At 44.5% G+C, this 24,075-nt stretch overlaps 1 protein-coding gene across 1 annotated transcript in view; it reads left to right on the top strand.

Moving 5' to 3' along the window:
- Nucleotides 1-4,973: 4,973 nt before the first annotated feature.
- The window catches only part of LOC144513291 (protein 4.1-like), a 36,933-nt gene continuing 17,831 nt past the window's right edge, over nt 4,974-24,075 (top strand). The window contains exons 1-11 of the mRNA XM_078244324.1: nt 4,974-5,210; nt 6,280-6,384; nt 6,622-6,664; nt 8,600-8,675; nt 8,750-8,871; nt 9,288-9,384; nt 13,770-13,857; nt 17,477-17,521; nt 17,881-18,033; nt 22,513-22,610; nt 23,018-23,193. Coding sequence (XP_078100450.1) covers nt 4,974-5,210; nt 6,280-6,384; nt 6,622-6,664; nt 8,600-8,675; nt 8,750-8,871; nt 9,288-9,384; nt 13,770-13,857; nt 17,477-17,521; nt 17,881-18,033; nt 22,513-22,610; nt 23,018-23,193 — 1,240 coding nt within the window. The remainder of the gene's footprint in view (nt 5,211-6,279; nt 6,385-6,621; nt 6,665-8,599; nt 8,676-8,749; nt 8,872-9,287; nt 9,385-13,769; nt 13,858-17,476; nt 17,522-17,880; nt 18,034-22,512; nt 22,611-23,017; nt 23,194-24,075) is intronic.

Raw genomic sequence — 24,075 nt, 5'->3', positions numbered from 1 at the left:
GTCAGCATTTAACCCTGTTTAATCCAGCTGCTAGCTAGTGGTAGGCTAACGTTAGCTGCTGTTGAGTATAGTGTTAACTAGCTAACGGTAGGCTAACGTTAGCTGCTGTCGAGTATAGTGTTAACTAGCTAGTGGTAGGCTAACGTTAGCTGCTGTAGAGTATTGTGTTAACTAGCTAGCGGTAGTCTAACGTTAGCTGCTGTAGAGTATTGTGTTAACTAGCTAGCGGTAGGCTAACGTTAGCTGCTGTAGAGTATTGTGTTAACTAGCTAGCGGTAGGCTAACGTTAGCTGCTGTTGAGTATGGTGTTAACTAGCTAGCGGTAGGCTAACGTTAGCTGCTGTAGAGTATAGTGTTAACTAGCTAGCGGTAGGCTAACGTTAGCTGCTGTTGAGTATAGTGTTAACTAGCTAGCGGTAGGTTAACATTAGCTGCTGTTGAGTGTAGTGTTAACTAGCTAGCGGTAGGCTAACGTTAGCTGCTGTTGAGTATAGTGTTAACTAGCTAGCGGTAGGTTAACATTAGCTGCTGTTGAGTATAGTGTTAACTAGCTAGCGGTAGGCTAACGTTAGCTGCTGTTGAGTATAGTGTTAACTAGCTAGCGGTAGGCTAACGTTAGCTGCTGTTGAGTATAGTGTTAACTAGCTAGCGGTAGGTTAACATTAGCTGCTGTTGAGTGTAGTGTTAACTAGCTAGCGGTAGGCTAATGTTAGCTGCTGTTGAGTATAGTGTTAACTAGCGTCATGTGCAGCGGTGTTTGTGTTTCAGAGCAGCAGAGAGAAGAGCAGACATATCAGTGGCACCAGATTTCAGTAGCCAGGGTTGGCAGGAAGAAGATCTTTATAAGTAAATGTTAATTAATTAATCGAAATTAACGCGTTATTTTGACAGCCCTAATCTATATATATATATATATATATATATATATATATATAGAGAGAGAGAGAGAGAGAGAGAGAGAGAGAGAGAGAGAGAGAGAGTTTTGTTCAAAATAATAGCAGTCCAACATCACTAACCTCATAAATCTAATTTTTTGGTAGAAGTGATATTTCTACATGGTAAATATTTCCTAGTAGTGTTGTAGAGTCCTAGAAAACCAACAGACCCACCAGTCATGACATGATGCTGCTCATTCTGGGTGATTGAGTCTGTAATTGAGAGGGGCATGTTCAAAATAATAGCAGTGTTGTGTTCAGTTAGTGAGGTGATTGATTCTGAAGAAACAGGTGTCAGTTATGGCCCATATTTAAGGAAGGAAGGAAGCAAATGTTGTGCATGCTGGTTATAGTGCATTTCACACTGAAATACTCAGCAAAATGGGTCGTTCCAGACATTGCTCTGAGGAACAGCGGACTTTGATTAAAAAGTTGATAGGAGAGGGGGAAACATATAAAGAAGTGCAGAAAATGATAAGCTGCTCAGCCCAAATGATTTCAGATGCCTTGAAATGGCATCCAAAGCCTGAACGACGTGGGAAAACACGGTCAACTACCATTCGAATGGATCGAAGAATAGCCAAAATGGCAAAGGCTCAACCAATGATCAGCTCCAGGAAAACCAAAGAAGACTTACAGTTACCTGAGAGTACTGTTAGGATCAGAAGAAGGCTATGTGAAGCTAAGCTATCAGCTAGAAGCCCCCACAAAGTCCCACTGCTGAAAAAAAGACATGTACTGAATAGGTTGACATTTGCCAAAGGAGAAATGGTGCAGCATTCAGTGGACTGATGAGAGCAGAATGGTTCTTTTTGGGTCTAGGGGCCGCAGACAGTTTGTCCGACGACCCCCATGCACTGAACTCAAGCCCCAGTACTGTGAAGAGAGTGAAGCATGGTGGTGCAAACATCATGTTATGGGATGTTTTTCATACTGTGGTGTTGGGCCTATTTATCACATACCAGGGATCATGGATCAGTTTCAATACATCAGAATACTTGAAGAGGTCATGTTGCCTCATGCTGAAGAGGAAATGCCTTTGAAATGGGTCTTTGAACAAGACAATGACCCAAAACACACCAGTAAGAGAGCAGAGATTGATGTTATGGAGCGGCCAGCCCAATCCCCAGACCTCAACCCCATAGAGAACGTGTGGGGTGACATCAGAAATGCTGTTTCTGAGGCTAACCCAGTACTGCAGAGGGATTGTGGGATGTAGTTCAATGGTCCTGGGCTGGAATACCTGTTCACAGGTGACTCCATGCAACACAGATGTGGAGCAGTTGTCAGAAATAATAGTTATGCCACTAAATATTAGTGCAGTGATTCAAAGTGAAGCCAACCCTCGAGACATGTTTCAGTTCATACAGTAAATGTTTGAGTTTGTAAAGAAAAATGCAAATACTGCTGTTTTTTTGAAGAGCCTAAAATTCCTTTTTCTTCACTTTCTGTAAAGGTAGAACACAAACGTGATCAGTTTGGTCATGTTCTGATTTGGAGATGAATGTCCAGTGTTCCCAATGCATTGATATTATGGAATTAAAAGATATTCTAAGGATTTTGAGCATTATTCACTTTTTTAAACACACTGCTATTATTCTGAACACAACTGAACACACAATATATATATATATATATATATATAGTTTAATGTATTCACATTAACAATCAAGATAACTCAAAGTCTTCTCTCTCTGCTTTTTCTGTCTCGATCCATCACTTCCTGTCTCCTAACTGTGAGTAACACACACACACACACACACACACACACACACACAGAGATACACACAATATATATATTTACATATTAATCCCAGTTTAGATAATAAACACTTGGTTCCTACATGTATGAACACATTAACAACATGCAGCAATAACGGACCTTTGTTAAGTCTGGTAGGTCGCCAAACCCACCAGACTCCATGTAAATAATCAGGACTTTTAGCGTGATTAGAGCCAGCATATTTCCACCAGACTCCATGTAAATAATCAGGACTTTTAGCGTGTATAGAACCAGCATATCTCCACATGTAAATGGGTGAATTAAGGGTTTATTTCAACCAAACCAGAGTGGTGATTGTTGGAACAGTGGAAAGATGAACCAAGACGGCTTTTGATAGTTTGATTTAGTTTCTGTCCACTTTGAATGAAGTGTGTTTCACGATGATAAAAGTCCTGATTATTTACATGGAGTCTGGTGGAGATATGCTGGCTCTATACACGCTAAAAGTCCTGATTATTTACATGGAGTCTGGTGGAAATATGATGGCTCTATACACGCTAAAAGTACTGATTATTTACATGGAGTCTGGTGGAGATATGCTGGCTCTATACACGCTAAAAGTCCTGATTAGTTACATGGAGTCTGGTGGAGATATGCTGGCTCTATACACGCTAAAAGTCCTGATTATTTACATGGAGTCTGGTGGAGATATGCTGGCTCTATACACGCTAAAAGTCCTGATTATTTACATGGAGTCTGGTGGAGATATGCTGGCTCTATACACGCTAAAAGTCCTGATTATTTACATGGAGTCTGGTGGAGAGATGCTGGCTCTATACACGCTAAAAGTCCTGATTATTTACATGGAGTCTGGTGGAGATATGCTGGCTCTATACACGCTAAAAGTCCTGATTATTTACATGGAGTCTGGTGGAGAGATGCTGGCTCTATACACGCTAAAAGTCCTGATTATTTACATGGAGTCTGGTGGGTTTGGTGATGGTGATTTCCGGGCTGTTTCATGTTAAACTAAAAGGATCTTACTCTTTTATAAATAATCCCAAATGAAATAAAACTTCATTAAAACTATTTAATACGAACTGCTGTCTCCACACCGTGCGTCGTGACGTCACCGCCCCGCCGCCGTGCGTTGTGTCGTAAAGCGAGAGAGATGACGTAGTAAAAAAAAAACGTCGGTTACCGGGAGGAAGAGAGGGAGCATCCTGCACGAGGAGGAGAGGAGAGAGAGAGACAGGTAAATCTGTCTGTCTGTCTGATTCACTGAAACAGAAAAACTAAACGGAGGATTAGATCTGTTAATATATGTTTTATTATCGATCAGAGAGAGCGCATCATTCTGCTCCATCACCGCCGCTCAGTCTGTGTGTGTGTGTGTGTGTGTGTGTGTGTGTGTGTGTGTGTGTGTGTGTGTGTGTGTGTGTGTGTGTTGCAGCGGGGTGTTTCCTGCTGCAGGACGACCGGAAACTACCGCATCAAGTCTCCGTTATAGATTTACATTTTATATATCTCTCTATATAATAATATATAATAATATATAAAGAACTTGTGATCTGAACTGGGATGAATGTGTAGAAAATAAAGAGTTTTATATGATAATAATAATAATAATAATAATAATAATAATAATAACACTAATACTACTACTACTACTACTACTACTACTACTACTAATAATAATAATAATAATAATAATAATAATATATAAAGAGCGTTTAACAGAAATATGTAGAACCATAATAATTAGAATATAATTTAAATCTTATCATCAAACTGTTTATTTATAGAACTTTGTTCTGTCTGAAGGCTGCTGAATATATAAATATATATAAATATATATAAATATATATAAACATATATATAAATATATATATATATATTTAAACAGTTGTAATATAATTCAGATCTGAGGAGCAGCATCTGTCTCAATCCAGATTACATCAAACAATCCCTCCCCCTTAATCCCCCCCATAGTGTTGCCATGGCAACCCTTCACCAGACAGCTGGAGGGGGTCATTGGGCGGTAACCATGGTAACCGCGGGGCTTGGGGTGATGACATCATCAGGCAGCAGATATTATTCATTGAAATTAATCTCCAACTACTTTGATAATCGATGCGTCGCCCCTCTGGAATCTGAAGCTCAGTGATTGGCTGTTTGCAGTGAAATGCATCCTGGGAGTTGTTGTTTTTTACCTTTGAGTTGCTGCGATGAAACGACCAGTTTCCTGTTTCCAGCTCGCAGCATCATTCGTTTCTATGGTAACGGTGTTGTCCCTGTGTCTCAGGTGAATCACCATGACGACAGAGCCAGGTACCCAGGAGGCGGAGTCTTTCCCTGAAGCCGCCGCCCACTCCACACCCAAACAGGGCGGGGGAAGCCACGCTCACAGCTCATTGGCCGAGGACTCGTCCAGTACACTGTCGTCGAGCAGTCGCATCGCTCGCTCGCCGGCCAGAAACGCTCTGAGCTTCAGAACGATGCAGAGTCGCGTCACGCTGCTGGACGGCTCGCTGTTCACCTGCACCGTGGAGGTAAGGGGGGGGGGGGGGGGGGGGGGTGGTAGGGGGAGACAGCTTCAGAACGATGCAGAGTCGCGTCACACTGCTGGACGGCTATAATAAATAGAATTGTATTATTTTTCAGTTATTATTTAACAGTTATTAAGTCCATATTAACAGTGGAAGCCGTTCTTACCAGAGGATCTTAACTGGGAATCAAATGAATGCAAAGAAAGTGACTTTATGAACTTGACTTTAAGATTTGTAATTATTTATTTACTCATTTACTCATTATTGCACAATTCCTCCAAGTCCCGAACTAACTGAGATGTAACACTAACACTTTGCTTCTACAGTTCAAACTAAACGGTCCAAAAACCGGACGCCACAGCAGGACATTTGTAACCTTTACGTTCTTCTAATAAGGAACGTAACAATTCTCCTGGACAGAAAAGGGGGTGGACAATGTCCCAAATGACAAAAACAGTCAAAACGATACAAAAGACACAGTCCTAAAACCGTATGCTGATATACAGAGTCCATCTAGTGTTTAGTAACTCCTAAATAATGTAGATTCCTCACTGACGTCCAGTGATCAGCGGTTAATGAGACAGAGTTTGGAGTCTGCAGCAGTTCCAGTGTGGCTGCTGTCTCCGTGTCCTACAGGCTGTGTGGTGAGACTACTGTCCCCCTCCACAACGTTTTAAAAGTAAACTTTCCATTCAGAATCTTATTGGCATCCATTTCGGCGTCTCGTGCTCGCCATCCACTCAAAACGTAACGTCAGCCTACTGCTCTTTGTGTGTGTGGCGTGTCTGTTGTTGTGTTTCCAGTCTAGCTAGATCCGGTGTGGTGGTGTAGTTTTTCTAACGTTACTAGTTGTTGTAACAGCACGTGAAAAAATCTACAAAGTTTGCTAGGCGAAAAAGAACATTAATCTCACGATAAAAAAATTTATGCCGTTAAAATGGGTTTGCGTTAACGCCGTTAATAACGCCTTTAACTGACATCACTAATATATATATATATATATATATATATATATATATATATATATATATATATATATATATATTAATATAAACTCTTTCTGTGTCTGTAGAAGCGAGCTCGTGGTTTTCAGCTGTTTAATAAAGTCTGTGAACACGTCAACCTGCTGGAGAGAGATTACTTCGCTCTGAGCTTCAGAGACGCTGACAACAACAAGGTACTTGTCTGTCTGTCTAACCTGTCTGTCTGTTTGTCTGCCTGTCTGTCTGTCTGTCTCTCATACCTGTATGTGTGTCTGTCTGTCTGTCTGTCTCTCTAACCTGTATGTGTGTCTGCCTGTCTATCTATCTGTCTGTCTGTCTGTCTGCCTGCCTGTCTGTTCGTCCGTCTGTCTGTCTCTCTAACCTGTCTGTCTCTCTAACCTGTCTGTCTCTCTAACCTGTTTGTCTTATAGAACTGGTTGGATCCATCAAAGGAGATGAAGAAGCAGGTCCGAGGTCTGTAGCTCCGCCCACTTTATCTTAGAAACTTGATCCTGATTGGTCAGTTTAGGACAGCTGATTCTCATGAACCACACGTTCATATAGTTACCAAAAGCACTTTAACTCATAAGCATACATGTAGCAGTCATCACCACATGGTCTGCTGCTGTATGGAAGCAGTTTCATGCCTCTTGCGTTCAGCACGGCCCTGTACCCGGCTAACGGTCACCTCTTATCGGGTAACTGAACCACCAACTACCGATAGTCTGAGACAGAAGCTGTTTCTCAACGTCAAGGAAGGATCCTTTGAAGCCAGAATGTTAAGGATGCTACGTCAACGTCCGTCGAAGGACTGTTCCAATGTCGAGGATCCTCCGAATTCCTCCAAGGACTGAGTCCTTCGTTCAGAGAATGCACAGACAGCAAAGGATGCACATGTGTATCCTTCGCACTCCCATATTACCCACAATCCTATGCGCGCGGCTTTGCCGGCTCGTTAAAAAAAATTAAATGGCGGACCTCAGCGGGAGTTGGAGCAGCATCGCTGATGGCGAAATAATCATTTAAATGTAAGTATCTTTAGTGTTTGTCGTACATCGTTAACGTGTATCATCAATGTAAAGCTTAACGCTTTAATGCTGGTACTAACTGCTATAGGAGGAGCCTGGTCTAGCCTCTGAATGCTAAGGAGGAGCCTGGTCTAGCCTCTGAATGCTAACGAGGAGCCTGGTCTAGCCTCTGAATGCTAAGGAGGAGCCTGGTCTAGCCTCTGAATGCTAAGGAGGAGCCTGGTCTAGCCTCTGAATGCTAAGGAGGAGCCTGGTCTAGCCTCTGAATGCTAACGAGGAGCCTGGTCTAGCCTCTGAATGCTAAGGAGGAGCCTGGTCTAGCCTCTGAATGCTAAGGAAGAGCCTGGCCTAGCCTCTGAATGCTAACGAGGAGCCTGGTCTAGCCTCTGAATGCTAACGAGGAGCCTGGCCTAGCCTCTGAATGCTAATGAGGAGCCTGGTCTAGCCTCTGAATGCTAACGAGGAGCCTGGCCTAGCCTCTGAATGCTAACGAGGAGCCTGGTCTAGCCTCTGAATGCTAACGAGGAGCCTGGTCTAGCCTCTGAATGCTAACGAGGAGCCTGGTCTAGCCTCTGAATGCTAAGGAGGAGCCTGGTCTAGCCTCTGAATGCTAAGGAAGAGCCTGGCCTAGCCTCTGAATGCTAACGAGGAGCCTGGTCTAGCCTCTGAATGCTAACGAGGAGCCTGGCCTAGCCTCTGAATGCTAATGAGGAGCCTGGTCCCTCCTCTGAATGCTAACGAGGAGCCTGGCCTAGCCTCTGAATGCTAACGAGGAGCCTGGTCTAGCCTCTGAATGCTAACGAGGAGCCTGGTCTAGCCTCTGAATGCTAACGAGGAGCCTGGTCTAGCCTCTGAATGCTAAGGAGGAGCCTGGTCTAGCCTCTGAATGCTAAGGAAGAGCCTGGCCTAGCCTCGCCTAGCCTCTGAATGCTAACGAGGAGCCTGGTCTAGCCTCTGAATGCTAACGAGGAGCCTGGTCTAGCCTCTGAATGCTAAGGAGGAGCCTGGTCTAGCCTCTGAATGCTAACGAGGAGCCTGGTCTAGCCTCTGAATGCTAATGAGGAGCCTGGTCTAGCCTCTGAATTCTAACGAGGAGCCTGGCCTAGCCTCTGAATGCTAACGAGGAGCCTGGTCTAGCCTCTGAATGCTAACGAGGAGCCTGGTCTAGCCTCTGAATGCTAACGAGGAGCCTGGCCTAGCCTCTGAAGGACCCGACTTGGAAGGACTAGTCCTACCAAGGAAGGATCCTTGACTGAGAAACAGCTAGAGTCTCTGGGAGATGTTTGTGGAAGCTCGGTGTTACCATGTTACTGGGTTACCGTGGTTACTGGGTTACCGTGGTTACTGGGTTGCCGTGGTAACAGTTCTGTTTCTCTCTCAGGCGTTCCCTGGAACTTCTCGTTTAACGTGAAGTTTTACCCCCCCGACCCCGCCCAGCTGTCTGAGGACATCACCAGGTAAACATTCACCTGTCAGTCAAACATCTGGCACACCTGTATCAGCTGTCTGAACACTTCTTGTCTGTCCACAGGTACTTCCTGTGTCTCCAGCTCAGACAGGACGTTGTTTCTGGGCGGCTCCCGTGTTCCTTCGCGACTCACACCATCCTCGGCTCCTACACCGTCCAATCAGAGCTCGGAGACTACGACCCCGGTAACAACACCCTCCTACTTCCTGTTGTACCCGCCCTCCTATTTCCTGTTGTTATTACTATTTCCATAGTCCAATCATCCGTCTGTGACTCTCAGTTGACATTACATTTCATCAAGAACCACAAATCAAGATTTAGTCTTTACTCCCTGTCTCTCTGACCTGTCTGTCTCTCTGACCTGTCTGGCTCTCTGACCACCTGTCTGGCTCTCTGACCACCTGTCTGTCTCTCTGACCTGTCTGTCTCTCTGACCACCTGCATGGCTCTCTGACCAGCTGTCTGTCTCTCTGATCAGCTGTCTGTCTCTCTGACCTGTCTGTCTCTCTGACCTGTCTGTCTCTCTGACCACCTGTCTGTCTCTCTGATCAGCTGTCTGTCTCTCTGACCACCTGTCTATCTCTCTCTGTTTATATTCCAGATGAGTGCGGTTCAGATTACGTCGCTGAAATCGGTTTTGCTCCGACTCAAACTAAAGAAATGGAGGAAAAGATCATGGAGCTGCACAAAACATACAGGTTCTTCTAACACACACACACAATATATATATATATATATATATATATATATACATATATATATATTTATATACACGTGTAAATATACAAACATATATAGTATATATATATATATATATATATATATATATATAGTTATATAGTAACCCTAACTATATATATATATATATATATATATACATTTATATATGTGTAGTATACTGTATATGTAACCCCTAACTATATATATATATATATATATATATATATATGCGTGTAGTATACTGTATATGTTACCCTAACTATATATATATATATATATATATAGCGTGTAGTATACTGTATATGTTACCCTAACTATATATATATATATATATATACGCGTGTAGTATACTGTATATGTTACCTAACTATATATATATATATATATATATATATATGTCGTGTAGTATACTGTATATATTACCCTAACTATATATATATATATATATATATATATATGCGTGTAGTATACTGTATATATTACCCTAACTATATATATATATATATATATATATATATACATATATATATATATATATATGCGTGTAGTATACTGTATATATTACCCTAACTATATATATATATATATATATATATATATGCGTGTAGTATACTGTATATATTACCCTAACTATCCATCCATCCATCCATCCATCTTCATCCGCTTATCCGGGGTCGGGTCGCGAGGGGTAGCAGCTCCAGCAGGGGACCCCAAACTTCCCTTTCCGGGCCACATTAACCAGCTCCGACTGGGGGGATCCGAGGCGTTCCCAGGCCAGGTTAGAGATATAATCCCTCCACCTAGTCCTGGGTCTCCCCGAGCCTCCTCCCAGCTGGGACGTGCCTGGAACACCTCCCTAGGGAGGCGCCCAGGGGCATCCTTACCAGATGCCCGAACCACCTCAACTGGCTCCTTTCGGCGCAAAGGAGCAGCGGCTCTACTCCGAGCTCCTCACGGATAACTGAGCTTCTCACCCTATCTCTAAGGGAGACGCCAGCTACCCTCCTGAGGAAACCCATTTCGGCCGCTTGTACCCTGGATCTTGTTCTTTCGGTCATGACCCAGCCTTCATGACCATAGGTGAGGGTAGGAACAAAAACTGACCGGTAGATTGAGAGCTTTGCCTTCTGGCTCAGCTCTCTTTTCAGTCATAACGGTGCGATAAATTGAATGTAATACCGCACCTGCTGTGCCGATTCTCCGACCAATCTCCCGCTCCATTGTCCCCTCACTCGCGAACAAGACCCCAAGGTACTTGAACTCCTTCACTTGGGGTAAGGACTCATTCCCTACCTGGAGAAGGCACTCCATCGGTTTCCTGCTGAGAACCATGGCCTCCGATTTAGAGGTGCTGATCCTCATCCCAGCCGCTTCACACTCGGCTGCGAACCGATCCAGTGAGTGCTGAAGGTCACAGGCCGATGATGCCATCAGGACCACATCATCTGCAAAAAGCAGCGATGAGATCCCCAGCCCACCGAACTGCAACCCCTCTCCACCCCCGACTCACGCCTCGATATCCTGTCCATAAATACTACAAACAGGATTGGTGACATTGGAGATTCGACTATCGACCGAACCCTCCTTTCCAGCACCTTGGAGTAGACTTTACCGGGGAGGCTGAGAAGTGTGATACCCCTGTAATTGGCACACACCCTCTGGTCCCCCCTTTTTAAAAAGGGGAACCACCACCCCGGTCTGCCACTCCTTAGGCACCGTCCCAGACTTCCACGCAATGTTTAAGAGGCGTGTCAACCAAGACAACCCCTCCACACCCAGAGCTTTAAGCATTTCTGGACGGATCTCATCAATTCCTGGGGCTTTGCCACTGTGGAGTTGTTTAACTACCTCAGCAACCTCCACCAGGGAAATTGATGCCAATCCCCCCCCTCATCCTCCAGCTCTGCCTCTACCATAGAGGGCGTATTAGTCGGATTTAGGAGTTCCTCAAAGTGCTCCTTCCACCGCCCTATTACCTCCTCAGTTGAGGTCAACAGCGTCCCATCCTTACTGTACACAGCTTGGATGGTTCCCCCTTCCCCCCTCCTGAGGTGGCGAACGGTTTTCCAGAAGTACCTTGGTGCCGACCGAAAGTCCTTCTCCATGTCTTCTCCGAACTTCTCCCACACACGCTGCTTTGCCTCTTTCACGGCAGAGGCTGCAGCCCTTCGGGCCCTTCGGTACCTTGCAACTGCCTCCGGAGTCGTCTGGGATAACATATCCCGGAAAGACTCCTTCTTCAGTCGGACGGCTTCCCTGACCACCGGTGTCCACCACGGTGTTCGTGGGTTACCGCCCCTTGAGGCACCTAAGACCCTAAGACCACAGCTCCTCACCGCAGCTTCAGCAATGGAAACTTTGAACATTGTCCACTCAGGTTCAATGCCCCCCAGCCTCCACAGGGATGCACGAAAAGCTCCGCCGGAGGTGTGAGTTGAAAGTCTGTCGGACAGGGGCCTCCTCAGACGTTCCCAATTTACCCGCACTACCCGTTTGGGCTTACCAGGTCTGTCCAGAGTCTTCCCCCCACCCCTGACCCAACTCACCACCAGATGGTGATCGGTTGACAGCTCCGCCCCTCTCTTCACCCGAGTGTCCAAAACATATGGCCTCAGATCAGATGAAACGATTATAAAATCGATCATTGACCTTTGGCCTAGGGTGCTCTGGTACCAAGTACACTTATGAGCATCCCTATGTTCGAACATGGTGTTCGTTATAGACAATCCATGACTAGCACAGAAGTCCAACAACAAACAACCACTCTGGTTTAGATCAGGGAGGCCGTTCCTCCCAATCACGCCTCTCCATGTGTCTCCATCATTACCCACGTGCGCGTTGAAGTCCCCCCAGCAGAACTATGGAGTCCCCGACTGGAGCCCCATGCAGGACTCCACTCAAGGTCTCCAAGAAGGCCGAATACTCTGAACTCTTGTTTGGTGCATATGCACAAACAACAGTCAGAGTTTTCCCCCCCACAACCCGCAGGCGTAGGGAGGCGACCCTCTCGTCCACCGGGTTAAACTCCAACGTAGCGGCGCTCAGCCGGGGGCTTGTGAGTATCCCCACACCCGCCCGGCGCCTCACACCCTGGGCAACTCCGGAGAAGAAAAGAGTCCAACCCCTATCCAGGAGTATGGTTCCAGAACCAAGACTGTGCGTAGAGGTAAGCCCCACCAGATCTAGCCGGTAGCGCTCCACCTCCCGCACAAGTTCCGGCTCCTTCCCCCACAGAGAGGTGACATTCCACGTCCCCAGAGCCAGCCTCTGCTGCCCGGGTCTGGTCCGTCGAGGCCCCTGACCTTCACTGCCACCCATGTGGCAGCGCACCCGACCCCAGCGGTTCCTCCCACAGGTGGTGGGCCCATGGGATGGAGGGATGTCCGCCACGTAGCTTTTTCGGGCTGTGCCCGACCGGGCTCCGTGGCAAACCCGGCCACCAGACGCTCGCTGACGAGCCCTCCATCTGGGCCTGGCTCCAGGCAGGGGGCCCCGGGCTTCCTCCGGGCAGGGTCACTTCATCCCTTCCTCGATTTTTTCATAGGATTTTTGAACCATTCTTTGTCTGGCCCCTCACCTGAGACCACTTTGCCTTGGGAGACCCTACCAGGAGCACAAAGCTCCAGACAACACAGCCCTCAGGTTCATAGGGACACACAAACCTCTCCACCACGATAAGGTGATGGTTCCCGGAGAAGTATTACCCTAACTATATATATATATATATGCGTGTAGTATACTGTATATATTACCCTAACTATATATATATATATATATATATATATATATATATATATATGCGTGTAGTATACTGTATATATTACCCTAACTATATATATATATATATATGCGTGTAGTATACTGTATATATTACCCTAACTATATATATATATATATATGCGTGTAGTATACTGTATATATTACCCTAACTATATATATATATATATGCGTGTAGTATACTGTATATATTACCCTAACTATATATATATATATGCGTGTAGTATACTGTATATATTACTCTAACTATATATATATATATATATATATATATATATATATATATATGCGTGTAGTATACTGTATATATTACCCCTAACTATACATATATATATGCGTGTAGTATACTGTATATGTTACCCTAACTATATATATATATATATATGCGTGTAGTATACTGTATATATTACCCTAACTATACATATATATATATGCGTGTAGTATACTGTATATGTTACCCTAACTATATATATATATATATATGCGTGTAGTATACTGTATATGTAACCCTAACCCATCTGACATTTAAATCATTATTTAACCTAATTAGTATTAAATAATTGATAGTTTATTATTGTGTGTTTAGAGGAATGACTCCGGCCGAAGCAGAGATGAACTTCCTGGACAACGTGAAGAAACTTTCCATGTACGGAGTCGACCTTCATCACGCAACGGTAAACACAAACACATTCACCACTTCATCAGAACACACTCACCACTTCACCACAACACATTCACCACTTCACCACAACACATTCACCACTTCACCACAACACATTCACCACTTCACCACAACACATTCACCACTTCACCACACACACTCACCACTTCATCACACACACTCACCACTTCATCACACACACTCACCACTTCATCACACACATTCACCACTTCATCACACACATTCACCACTTCATCACACACACTCACCACTTCATCACACACATTCACCACTTCACCACAACACATTCACCACTTCATCACACACATTCACCACTTCATCACACACACTCACCACTTCATCACACACATTCACCACTTCATCAGAACACACTCACCACTTCATCACACACTCACCACTTCATCACACACATTCACCACTTCATCACACACATTCACCACTTCATCAGAACACACTCACCACTTCATCAGAACACACTCACCACTTCATCACAACACATTCACCACTTCATCAGAACACACTCACCACTTCATTAGATACTTAATGGAGACTAAGGTATAATGTTCAATAACCTCGAGTCAGGAACCAAAAGCCTAAAAAGGTGCATACTCACTGAAACACGTGAAATTACAATGTCAATGCAAACAGGTCACCTGATGAACAGGTGAACACATCAGGGCAGGTAACCACAGGAAGACAACAGGTGACCTGATAAACAGGTGAACTGATGAACAGGTGACCTGATGAACAGGTGAACACATCAGGGCAGGTAACCACAGGAAGACAACAGGTGACCTGATAAACAGGTGACCTGATGAACAGGTGAACACATCAGGGCAGGTAACCACAGGAAGACAACAGGTGACCTGATAAACAGGTGAACTGATGAACAGGTGACCTGATGAACAGGTGACCTGATGAACAGGTGAACACATCAGGGCAGGTAACCACAGGAAGACAACAGGTGACCTGATAAACAGGTGAACTGATGAACAGGTGACCTGATGAACAGGTGACCTGATGAACAGGTGAACACATCAGGGCAGGTAACCACAGGAAGACAGGAAGTCAAACATGGGAACCGACTCTACAAAATAAGACTAAAACCATCGATCACGACACATTTAACTTTGGAAAGAAATCGTATTTGTTATCATACGGTGGAACGAGTTTTTAATGTTCATATTTATAGAAATGATTAGAACCGTTCGTCCTTCAGTGAAGAGAACTAAACAAACAGCCATGTGATCGTGTCAGAGCTGCATGACCCACTTCCTGTCCACAATCAATCTGTGTGTGTGTGTGTGTGTGTGTGTGTGTGTGTGTGTGTGTGTGTGTGTGTGTGTGCGTGTGTGTATGTGTGTGTGTGCGTCAGTAATGATTTTTCCGTGACGGTTTCCATTGATTGAGCCTCTCAGTAACAGAGTGGTTCATCGAGGTTCAGTTCTGCTTCGCGTCACTTTGATCTGGGTTAGTGTTAGTGTTAGGTTTTAGGGCTTAGGTTCAGGGTTTAGGGTTTGGGTTTTAGGGTTAGGGTTTCGGTTTTAGGGCTTAGGGTTCAGGGTTTAGGGACTAACTTGTGTCTGATCTGAAGGTTTAGGGTTCAGGGTTTAGGGTTCAGGGTTTAGGGTTCAGGGTTTGGGTTTTAAGGTTAGGGTTTAGGATCCACAGAGATTTCATCACTTACGAACATAAACCTGAACATGAAATTAACAACATGAGCATTTAACAAAGTAAAGACCTTTTCTGAAGCCCCGAACACTTTCTCTGCACGTTTTGAAGCTTTACAGCTCTAGTTCGTAGTCTGTCGCCCCCGTGAGGAATACTGAGGAGTGACAACAACACGGGATCAAAAAACACGATGGACTCTTCAGGAAATTAATTATCTTGTAGTGTTTATGTCCTCTTCGTCTCCAAAGCTGAACGCTGTGGTTTCCTTTCTCAGCGGTGACGCAGATGTTGCAACACAGCCCTCTGGGACAAGCAATAGATTAACTGATAAATCGATCACTGAAGTTTCTGAGACCCCATTTAGTAAACAGCTATAGTGAGAAACACGGAGAGAGTTAGTGGAGCCGAGACGGTTAATTAGCTAACCCTAACCCAAAAGCTTTAAGGTCTTTACACACCTGGATGTTTTTATATGATTAATTCACACATCAATAGATTTTTTCGAACTGTTGTTTTTGTCACGAGATCTTTCACACAGAACGAGAATATTTTGCGGCGATGATGCAACATACAACAGACTGTACAGACAGAAAACTTTATTACTCCTTTCAACTTTTACAAAGACAGCGTTTAGAAAGACTTTTTCCGTTCTTACCTTTTACAATAAAAGATGTTTGTTACACAGTTTACCAGAGGGACTTATATGTACAGAGTGTTTCTCTAAAGGCGCAGACACAACAACCCGATAATCGGCCGTCTGACAGTCTGGTCGGTGTGTTCCGTGCCGTCGTCCATCCGAGGAGCCATCGGCCTTCATTTGGGCTGACCTGACTTGTTGCGTCGGAGGGCGGGCAGTCAGACTCAATGACCCATCTGATTGGTGGAGAGCTAACCCGGAAACGGGGAGCGGGGTGAGCGTGACTAGAGTCTCTCAACATCTGACATTAATCTGATAAACTGACCTTTGTTGATCTGAAATGAACAGATTCAATGACAGATTCAGCAGCTGCACAGCCTGTTTCTCTCTTCAGATGTTTCCAGAAACACGTTACAGTGAACTATTTTAGGACAATATGAGATCGTATTCTGAACGAGACGCCATTATGCCCGGTTGAAAAATCCGGGAGCAGCCAGACCCACATGACGTGTTCGTCCAATCAGCTGCCGTTTTTCATTTTTTGGGCGACAATACAGATTAGCACCACCTGCTGTTATGGAGACGTAAGTCGGCGTCTCTTTGGTGTGTTCTGAGGAACTTTTTGGACCAACACGGGGAGACTGATCAGTCTAACGGTCTTTTCTGCCGATGGTCGGCCGTCGGGTTGGTGTGTCAGAGGCTTAAAAGGAAACGAACTATTGCCATTTAAGGTTTCCATTATCAGGAATTAAACGACCGTTTCAGCCAGGAAACTCTTTTAATCTGAAGTACTCTTTACTCCTGTAATAACGGTTCAATAAACACACGCTGGAAACCAAAGTCTGACTGAGTAATAGCGTTGCTAAGTCCAGTTCAGAGCAAAGAATCTCATCGAGAAGAAACCGTTTCAGAGCAAAGAATCGCAGAAAACATTTCAGAGAAGTCAGCTACAAACTATAAAAATAAAATGATCCAGAATCCATTTTATTTCTGTTACAAACTGTCAGCTGGTGGGAATGTTTTAGACGGAGGTTCAACGAGCTGCATGTGCACAAACAAGCTATGGAGATGATGCACCGTCTCGTCCCATTGGTGGAAACAGCTTTCAGAGCACTGCAGACCAGAGACATGCAAGGAAACAGAAGTTTATACTTGTCTCTTCCAGAATCTTTGCTCTGAACTGGACTATAGCGGCATGCATAATCTTCCCATTTAGACCAGCTGTTCTTCTTTTCTACCTTTTTGTTGTCTCTGTCTGTCTGTCTGTCTGCCTGCCTGTCTGCCTGTCTGTCTGAATGGAAAGATGGTAGGAAGTCGCTTTGACTGCTTGCCTTCAGCTAAGTCAGAGGTAAGACGATGTTTGTGTTGAATATGTGTGAGTTCATGCAAACATCTTCACGTCATCATTCAGTATTATTTATTCTACAATGCTTCCTTTTATATCACTCAGAAATCATTTCCAGCTCACACTTGTTCCTACCTTACCGACAAACCCTCCAATGACCCATCTAAAGTGTTTAAATAATTCATTAACACTTGACGACCAACTCTCCTTCACTGCCAACATCGCTGCAACTACCCGATCGTGTAGATACATGCTGCATAACATCAGGAGGATACGTCCCCTTCTAACGCAGAAGGCTCAGGTTCTGGTTCTGTGTGTGTGTGTGTGTGTGTGTGTGTGTGTGTGTGTGTGTGTGTGTGTAGGACTCAGAAGGCGTGGTCATCATGCTGGGCGTGTGCAGTAGTGGTCTGCTGGTCTATAGAGACCGACTGAGGATCAACAGATTCTCGTGGCCAAAGATCCTGAAGATCTCGTACAAACGGAACAACTTCTACATCAAGATCCGCCCCGGGGAGGTGAGACGCCAACACACACCCAACACCACAGAATAAGAGTCAGACACCATCAATTTATAGTCAGGATTAGGGTTAGGCGGTTAGGGTTAGGGGATTAGGGGGTTAGGGCACAAAGGGAACGCCCTCCTGGAGGGTAAAAACAAGAGTCAGCTCAGCTTTAGAGGCATACTATGCGCATAGCGCGAGCTGTAGTAGCGGACTAAAGGGGGAAAAGTTGCATAGTATGCCTTTAAGAGCAGCTGATGCTGTCCAAATGTTAGAAGGCTTCCAGCTTGGGTACCCATACAGGTACCCAAACTACGCAAGCTGTAGTTCCATGAGACAACCTATAGAGGGACCAAAGCAGGAAAAAAATGCATAATATGCCTTTAACCTAGGTGTAGCCTAAATTTCAGATAGTTGTTGTTCATTTGGAAACACAAACCGAAGACAGAGTTGTGTTTACAAAATCTTAGCCTGACGTGGTCATACTCAGATACTAGTCAGAATATGAGTCTGATTCTGCTGCATTGGGCTGTGATTATGGGGCCTTTTTCAACGGAAACAGGAAAGAAAATGCCTCTGCACTCAATTGGATAGACCTACAACCAATCAGAGCGCCCCATCTTCTTAGCGACCATTGGGGCCAGCTAATAAATTAAACTTTTGCCGAATCCCGTAGGAAGGACGGTAAAAACATCATAGAACAGTTATAGAACAGCTCTGGTTGGAGCATAGTTGCTCCACAACGGATGAAGTCCAGACCGAACTTCCCGACCTCAAATGTTGTGGGCGGGGCTAAATTCGGCTGGCATCCAGACTAGCAAAATCTCAACTCAGAACAAAAACCCAGAGAGGAAAATATTCTAGATTAGATCAATTAACAGTAAAGCAGCGCGGGCAAACGTTACTGACTATGTTTATATGCACAAACAATTCCAAAAAGACGAAATGCCGATTAAGCTGTTTACATGGCTAATGAAAGTCAATATTCGACTAATATTCCCGTTTACACATAGCCATGCTGAAGTCTCTGTACAGTAACCATAGCAATTTAAAGAGCTGACCATAAGCCGTAAACAGGCGAGAGGCCAAAAACTGTCACAAACTGCAGTAAAAACCCTCATTGAAACCAAGGTTATAATCGTTAACAAAAAACGAACGAAATAACGAAAACTAGGAGGGAAAAAACATTGTTGTTAACTGAAATAAAAATGAGGCATTACAAAAAAACGATAACTAAAAAAAAACTCTGTCTGTTTGCAAAACTAACTAAAATAAAATGATCGAAGAAATGTCCTTAGTTTTCGTCTTTGTCGATCTTTCATAGAGCAAATAACGTTATATCTGTCCGACCGTGACATTTCCCGTAGACATGTATAGTTTCCGACTGGGAACCCAGAAATCCCGACATTCCACGTCAAATTGAACACAACATGTCCGTGCCCCTCGCCTGGCATCACGGCGGTACCGAAAGTCGGAAGAAAGCGGCACAGTCCTATTTGTTTTTTTTGTTGCGGCTCACATGCTGGAGACAAACATTTTGGAAGACAGATTCCTAGGCGAAAAAACGTGGGCAACGTTAACCGGACCAGAAGGAAGCTGGAATATACCGCCTAAGAAAAATACAATCCTACCTGATGAGGTGGAGGAGATCAAGAAATCTCTGGACTTTTTGTCGGTGGAGATTTCAACCGTTGCAGAGCAACAGAAGAAAATTATGGATCTGATGGGTGAAATACAAACGCTAAAGAGACAGAGTTTGGAGAAGGACCGAAAGATCGCTTTTCTGGAGACTCGAGTTGCTGCTGATTATGACTGTGTCAGATAAAAGCACCTTGCAGTGGAAGGTGGTAAAATATGTGGACAATTTATTAAAGGGAAAAATCCCACGAATTTGAAAGTACATTTGAGAAGCGCACACAAGCTAGGAGGCTAACCTAGCTTACCTTAACAAGGTAAAGGAAAACGCAAAGGCCCCTTTTGTCAGAATGCAGGCTTGGACCCAAATGCAGGAAGGCGAGGAGTAAGCAGTAGTCTGAATAAACAATAATTTTAAAGAAACACAAGGAGACTCACAAACTTGTAAGCAGGAAAAGTAATCCAGAGCAAACAGGAACACGGGAGGAAACGCGGAAAAACTCCAGGAACACAAAACCACAGCAATACACAGGACGGATAACAAACGACAAATGATAATCCACCAACAACAGACACATTCCGTGTTGGTATCCCTTGTTTACTTGTGTATTTAGACTAAATACACAATTAGTCCCAATAACAAGGGGCAGGTGAGACAAGGGCTGGTGAACAGGTGAAAGACATCAGACAATCACAAAGGCGGGAAAACCAAAAGACAGGAAGTAAAACATGACAACACATAAGGGAACAGAGAGACTACAAAATAAAACAGGAAATGGGAAAAACAACAGAAAACATGAAACCAACTAAACAAAGAAACTTGACACAGGGACTAGACGTGACACCTTTCCCCGAAACAGAAGCTAACCCCGGTACAGGGCATGGATGTATGAATGTATGGGTACAGGGCATGGATGTATGGGTACAGGGCATGGATGTATGGGTACAGGGCATGGATGTATGGGTACAGGGTGTGGATGTACGGGTACAGGGCATGGATGTATGGGTACAGGGTGTGGATGTATGGGTACAGGGCATGGATGTATGGGTACAGGGTATGGATGTATGGGTACAGGGCATGGATGTATGGGTACAGGGTATGGATGTATGGGTACAGGGCATGGATGTATGGGTACAGGGTGTGGATGTATGGGTACAGGGCGTGGATGTATGGGTACAGGGTGTGGATGTATGGGTACAGGGCATGGATGTATGGAAACAGGGCATGGATGTATGGAAACAGGGCATGGATGTATGGGTACAGGGCATGGATGTATGGGTACAGGGTGTGGCTGTATGGATACAGGGCATGGATGTATGGGTACAGGGCATGGCTGTACGGGTACAGGGCATGGATGTATGGGTACAGGGCGTGGATGTATGGGTACAGGGCATGGATGTATGGGTACAGGGTATGGATGTACGGGTACAGGGCATGGATGTATGGGTACAGGGCATGGATGTATGGGTACAGGGTATTGATGTATGGGTACAGGGCATGGATGTATGGGTACAGGGCATGGATGTATGGGTACAGGGCATGGATGTATGGAAACAGGGCATTGATGTATGGGTACAAGGCATGGATGTATGGGTACAGGGCATGGATGTATGGGTACAGGGCATGGATGTATGGGTACAGGGCATGGATGTATGGGTACAGGGTATGGATGTACGGGTACAGGGCATGGATGTACGGGTACAGGGCATGGATGTATGGGTACAGGGCGTGGATGTATGGGTACAGGGCGTGGATGTATGGGTACAGGGTATGGATGTACGGGTACAGGGCATGGATGTATGGGTACAGGGTATGGATTTATGGGTACAGGGCATGGATGTATGGGTACAGGGCATGGATGTATGGGTACAGGGTATAGATGTATGGGTACAGGGCCGGGCAGCATGACAGAGACAACAGCAGGACAGAGAACATTACAGGAAGGCTTTCACCGGCGACCCGATAGCTGCTGGTTAGTACATACTCAGGAACACCAGAAGCGGGAGGAAACGTGGGTTAATGTGTGGATTATTATGGGATGTCTACACAACTGTGTGAGTCAATTGACTTCAAACAGTTTGCCACTTTACTCAAACCAAAGTTGGAAACACCTGTTGATGTCTTCTTTAGTCTGTTGGCTATTTAGGTTTTTTCCTGGAACACGTCTTACACATGTTGCACCTACTGCTGCGTCTTGTGTAGACTGTTTACATGTTTATGACCATATGTAGGCTACATGTTATGTATTGGTGTTATTGTTGAATATATTGTGAATACATATTTCTAAAATTGTATGATGTTGTTGACTTATTATTACACAATACTTTTTCTGACCTTTTTGAATCCCCCGACAAATAACCCAAATATTACCAAAAAAAGACTAAAACTAATACAAACTAAACTAAAACTAAGCATTTTCAAAAAATAAAAACTAAACTAGCAAACCTTCTTTAAAAACTAATTAAAACTAAACTGAATTTGAAACCAAAAAGTCAAAAAGAAATAAAAATAAAAACTAATGAAAAATGCAAAACTATAATAAGCTTGATTCTGAATGCGCTGTATACATGCTTCTATAATACGGTTTACTCTGAATATCCAAACAGAATAAGCTGTTTACATGACCTGAATCACATTCAGAATAATAATAGTCTGCATGTAAACATACTCACCGACCAATGACCACCCAGGAAACCAGACCTGCGGTCAAGCTAACCGGATCTCCCGTCTCATTGGTCAAACCAGCTCATCTCATTCGTTAGCTGTTTCTAAAATAGAAAGACAACTTACCAGTTTGACCAGTTTGAGTCTCTGTCTCCAGTTTGACCAGTTTGACCAGTTTGAGTCTCTGTCTCCAGTTTGACCAGTTTGAATCAACGATTGGTTTCAAGCTGCTGAACCACCGATCAGCTAAACGACTCTGGAAAGTCTGCGTGGAGCATCACTCCTTCTTCAGGTCAGTCATCTTCAAATTAACTTTATTTAAAGCATCAGATCCTAACAGATAACTTTATTTAAAGCATCAGATCCTAACAGATAACTTTATTTAAAGCATCAGATCCTAACAGGAGTTATCTCAGGACAGATAGAGGAGTTCTAGTCCACACTCTCTCATTTAAATGATTGTGTTATTATATACATGTATACAATATTATTTACAGACGTTCATGTTAGTCATGTGACACAACATCAGACATAATGGGACAGAAAACAATCTGACAAACTGTCTCTCTCCTCGTCTGTCTCCACCCATCTGTCTCTCTGTCCCCCTACTCATCTGTCTCCCTGTCTGTCTCCCTGTCTCTCTGTCTCTCTCTCTCTTTCTGTCTGCCCTCCCCCACCCCACCCCCGTCTGTCTTTCAGGCTGATGTCTCCAGAGGAGACCCCGAAGAAGTTTCTGTCTCTGGGTTCAAAGTTTCGTTACAGCGGTCGGACTCAGATTCAGAGTCGCAGAGCGAGCGCTCAGATCTCTAGACCGGCTCCGCACTTCCCCCGAACCATCAGCAAGAGGAACGTCCTGAGCCGCAGCCTGGACGGAGGTACGCAGAACCTGATCGTAGTACTGGTCTCCCAGTAGTACAGGTCTCCCAGTAGCCCCATTCTCCCAGTAGCCCGGTCTCCCAGTAGTACTGGTCTCCCAGTAGTACAGGTCTCCCAGTAGCCCCATTCTCCCAGTAGCCCGGTCTCCCAGTAGTACTGGTCTCCCAGTAGTACAGGTCTCCCAGTAGCCCCATTCTCCCAGTAGCCCGGTCTCCCAGTAGTACTGGTCTCCCAGTAGTACAGGTCTCCCAGTAGCCCCGTTCTCCCAGTAGCCCGGTCTCCCAGTAGCCCGGTCTCCCAGTAGTACCGGTCTCCCAGTAGTACCGGTCTCCCAGTAGTACCGGTCTCTGCTGTCAACCAAAAGGCAAATGTAATCAACTAATCAACAGAGAATGTATCGTGTAGGCGACCAAAGGTTATATATTCACCTACTTATTATGTGAATATGGGGTTACTGTTTAGTGCAGTGGGGTAATGTTAATGACTTATCTTATACTTGAATGGGAGTCTATGGAGCTAGATGCTAAATGAATGGGACTCTATGGAGCTAGATGCTAAATGAATGGGACTCTATGGAGCTAGATGCTAAATGAATGGGACCCTATGGAGCTAGATGCTAAATGAATGGGACTCTATGGAGCTAGATGCTAAATGAATGGGAGTCTATGGAGCTAGATGCTAAATGAATGGGACTCTATGGAGCTAGATGCTAAATGAATGGGAGTCTATGGAGCTAGACGGCTAAATGAATGGGAGTCTATGGAGCTAGACGGCTAAATGAATGGGAGTCTATGGAGCTAGATGCTAAATGAATGGGAGTCTATGGAGCTAGATGCTAAATGAATGGGACTCTATGGAGCTAGATGCTAAATGAATGGGAG

Source organism: Sander vitreus, unplaced genomic scaffold (assembly GCF_031162955.1).
Source record: "Sander vitreus isolate 19-12246 unplaced genomic scaffold, sanVit1 ctg207_0, whole genome shotgun sequence".
Taxonomy (NCBI): Eukaryota; Metazoa; Chordata; class Actinopteri; order Perciformes; family Percidae; genus Sander; species Sander vitreus.
The sequence above is the reverse complement of the archived record's forward strand: the minus strand, read 5'-3'. Positions and strand labels throughout refer to the sequence as shown.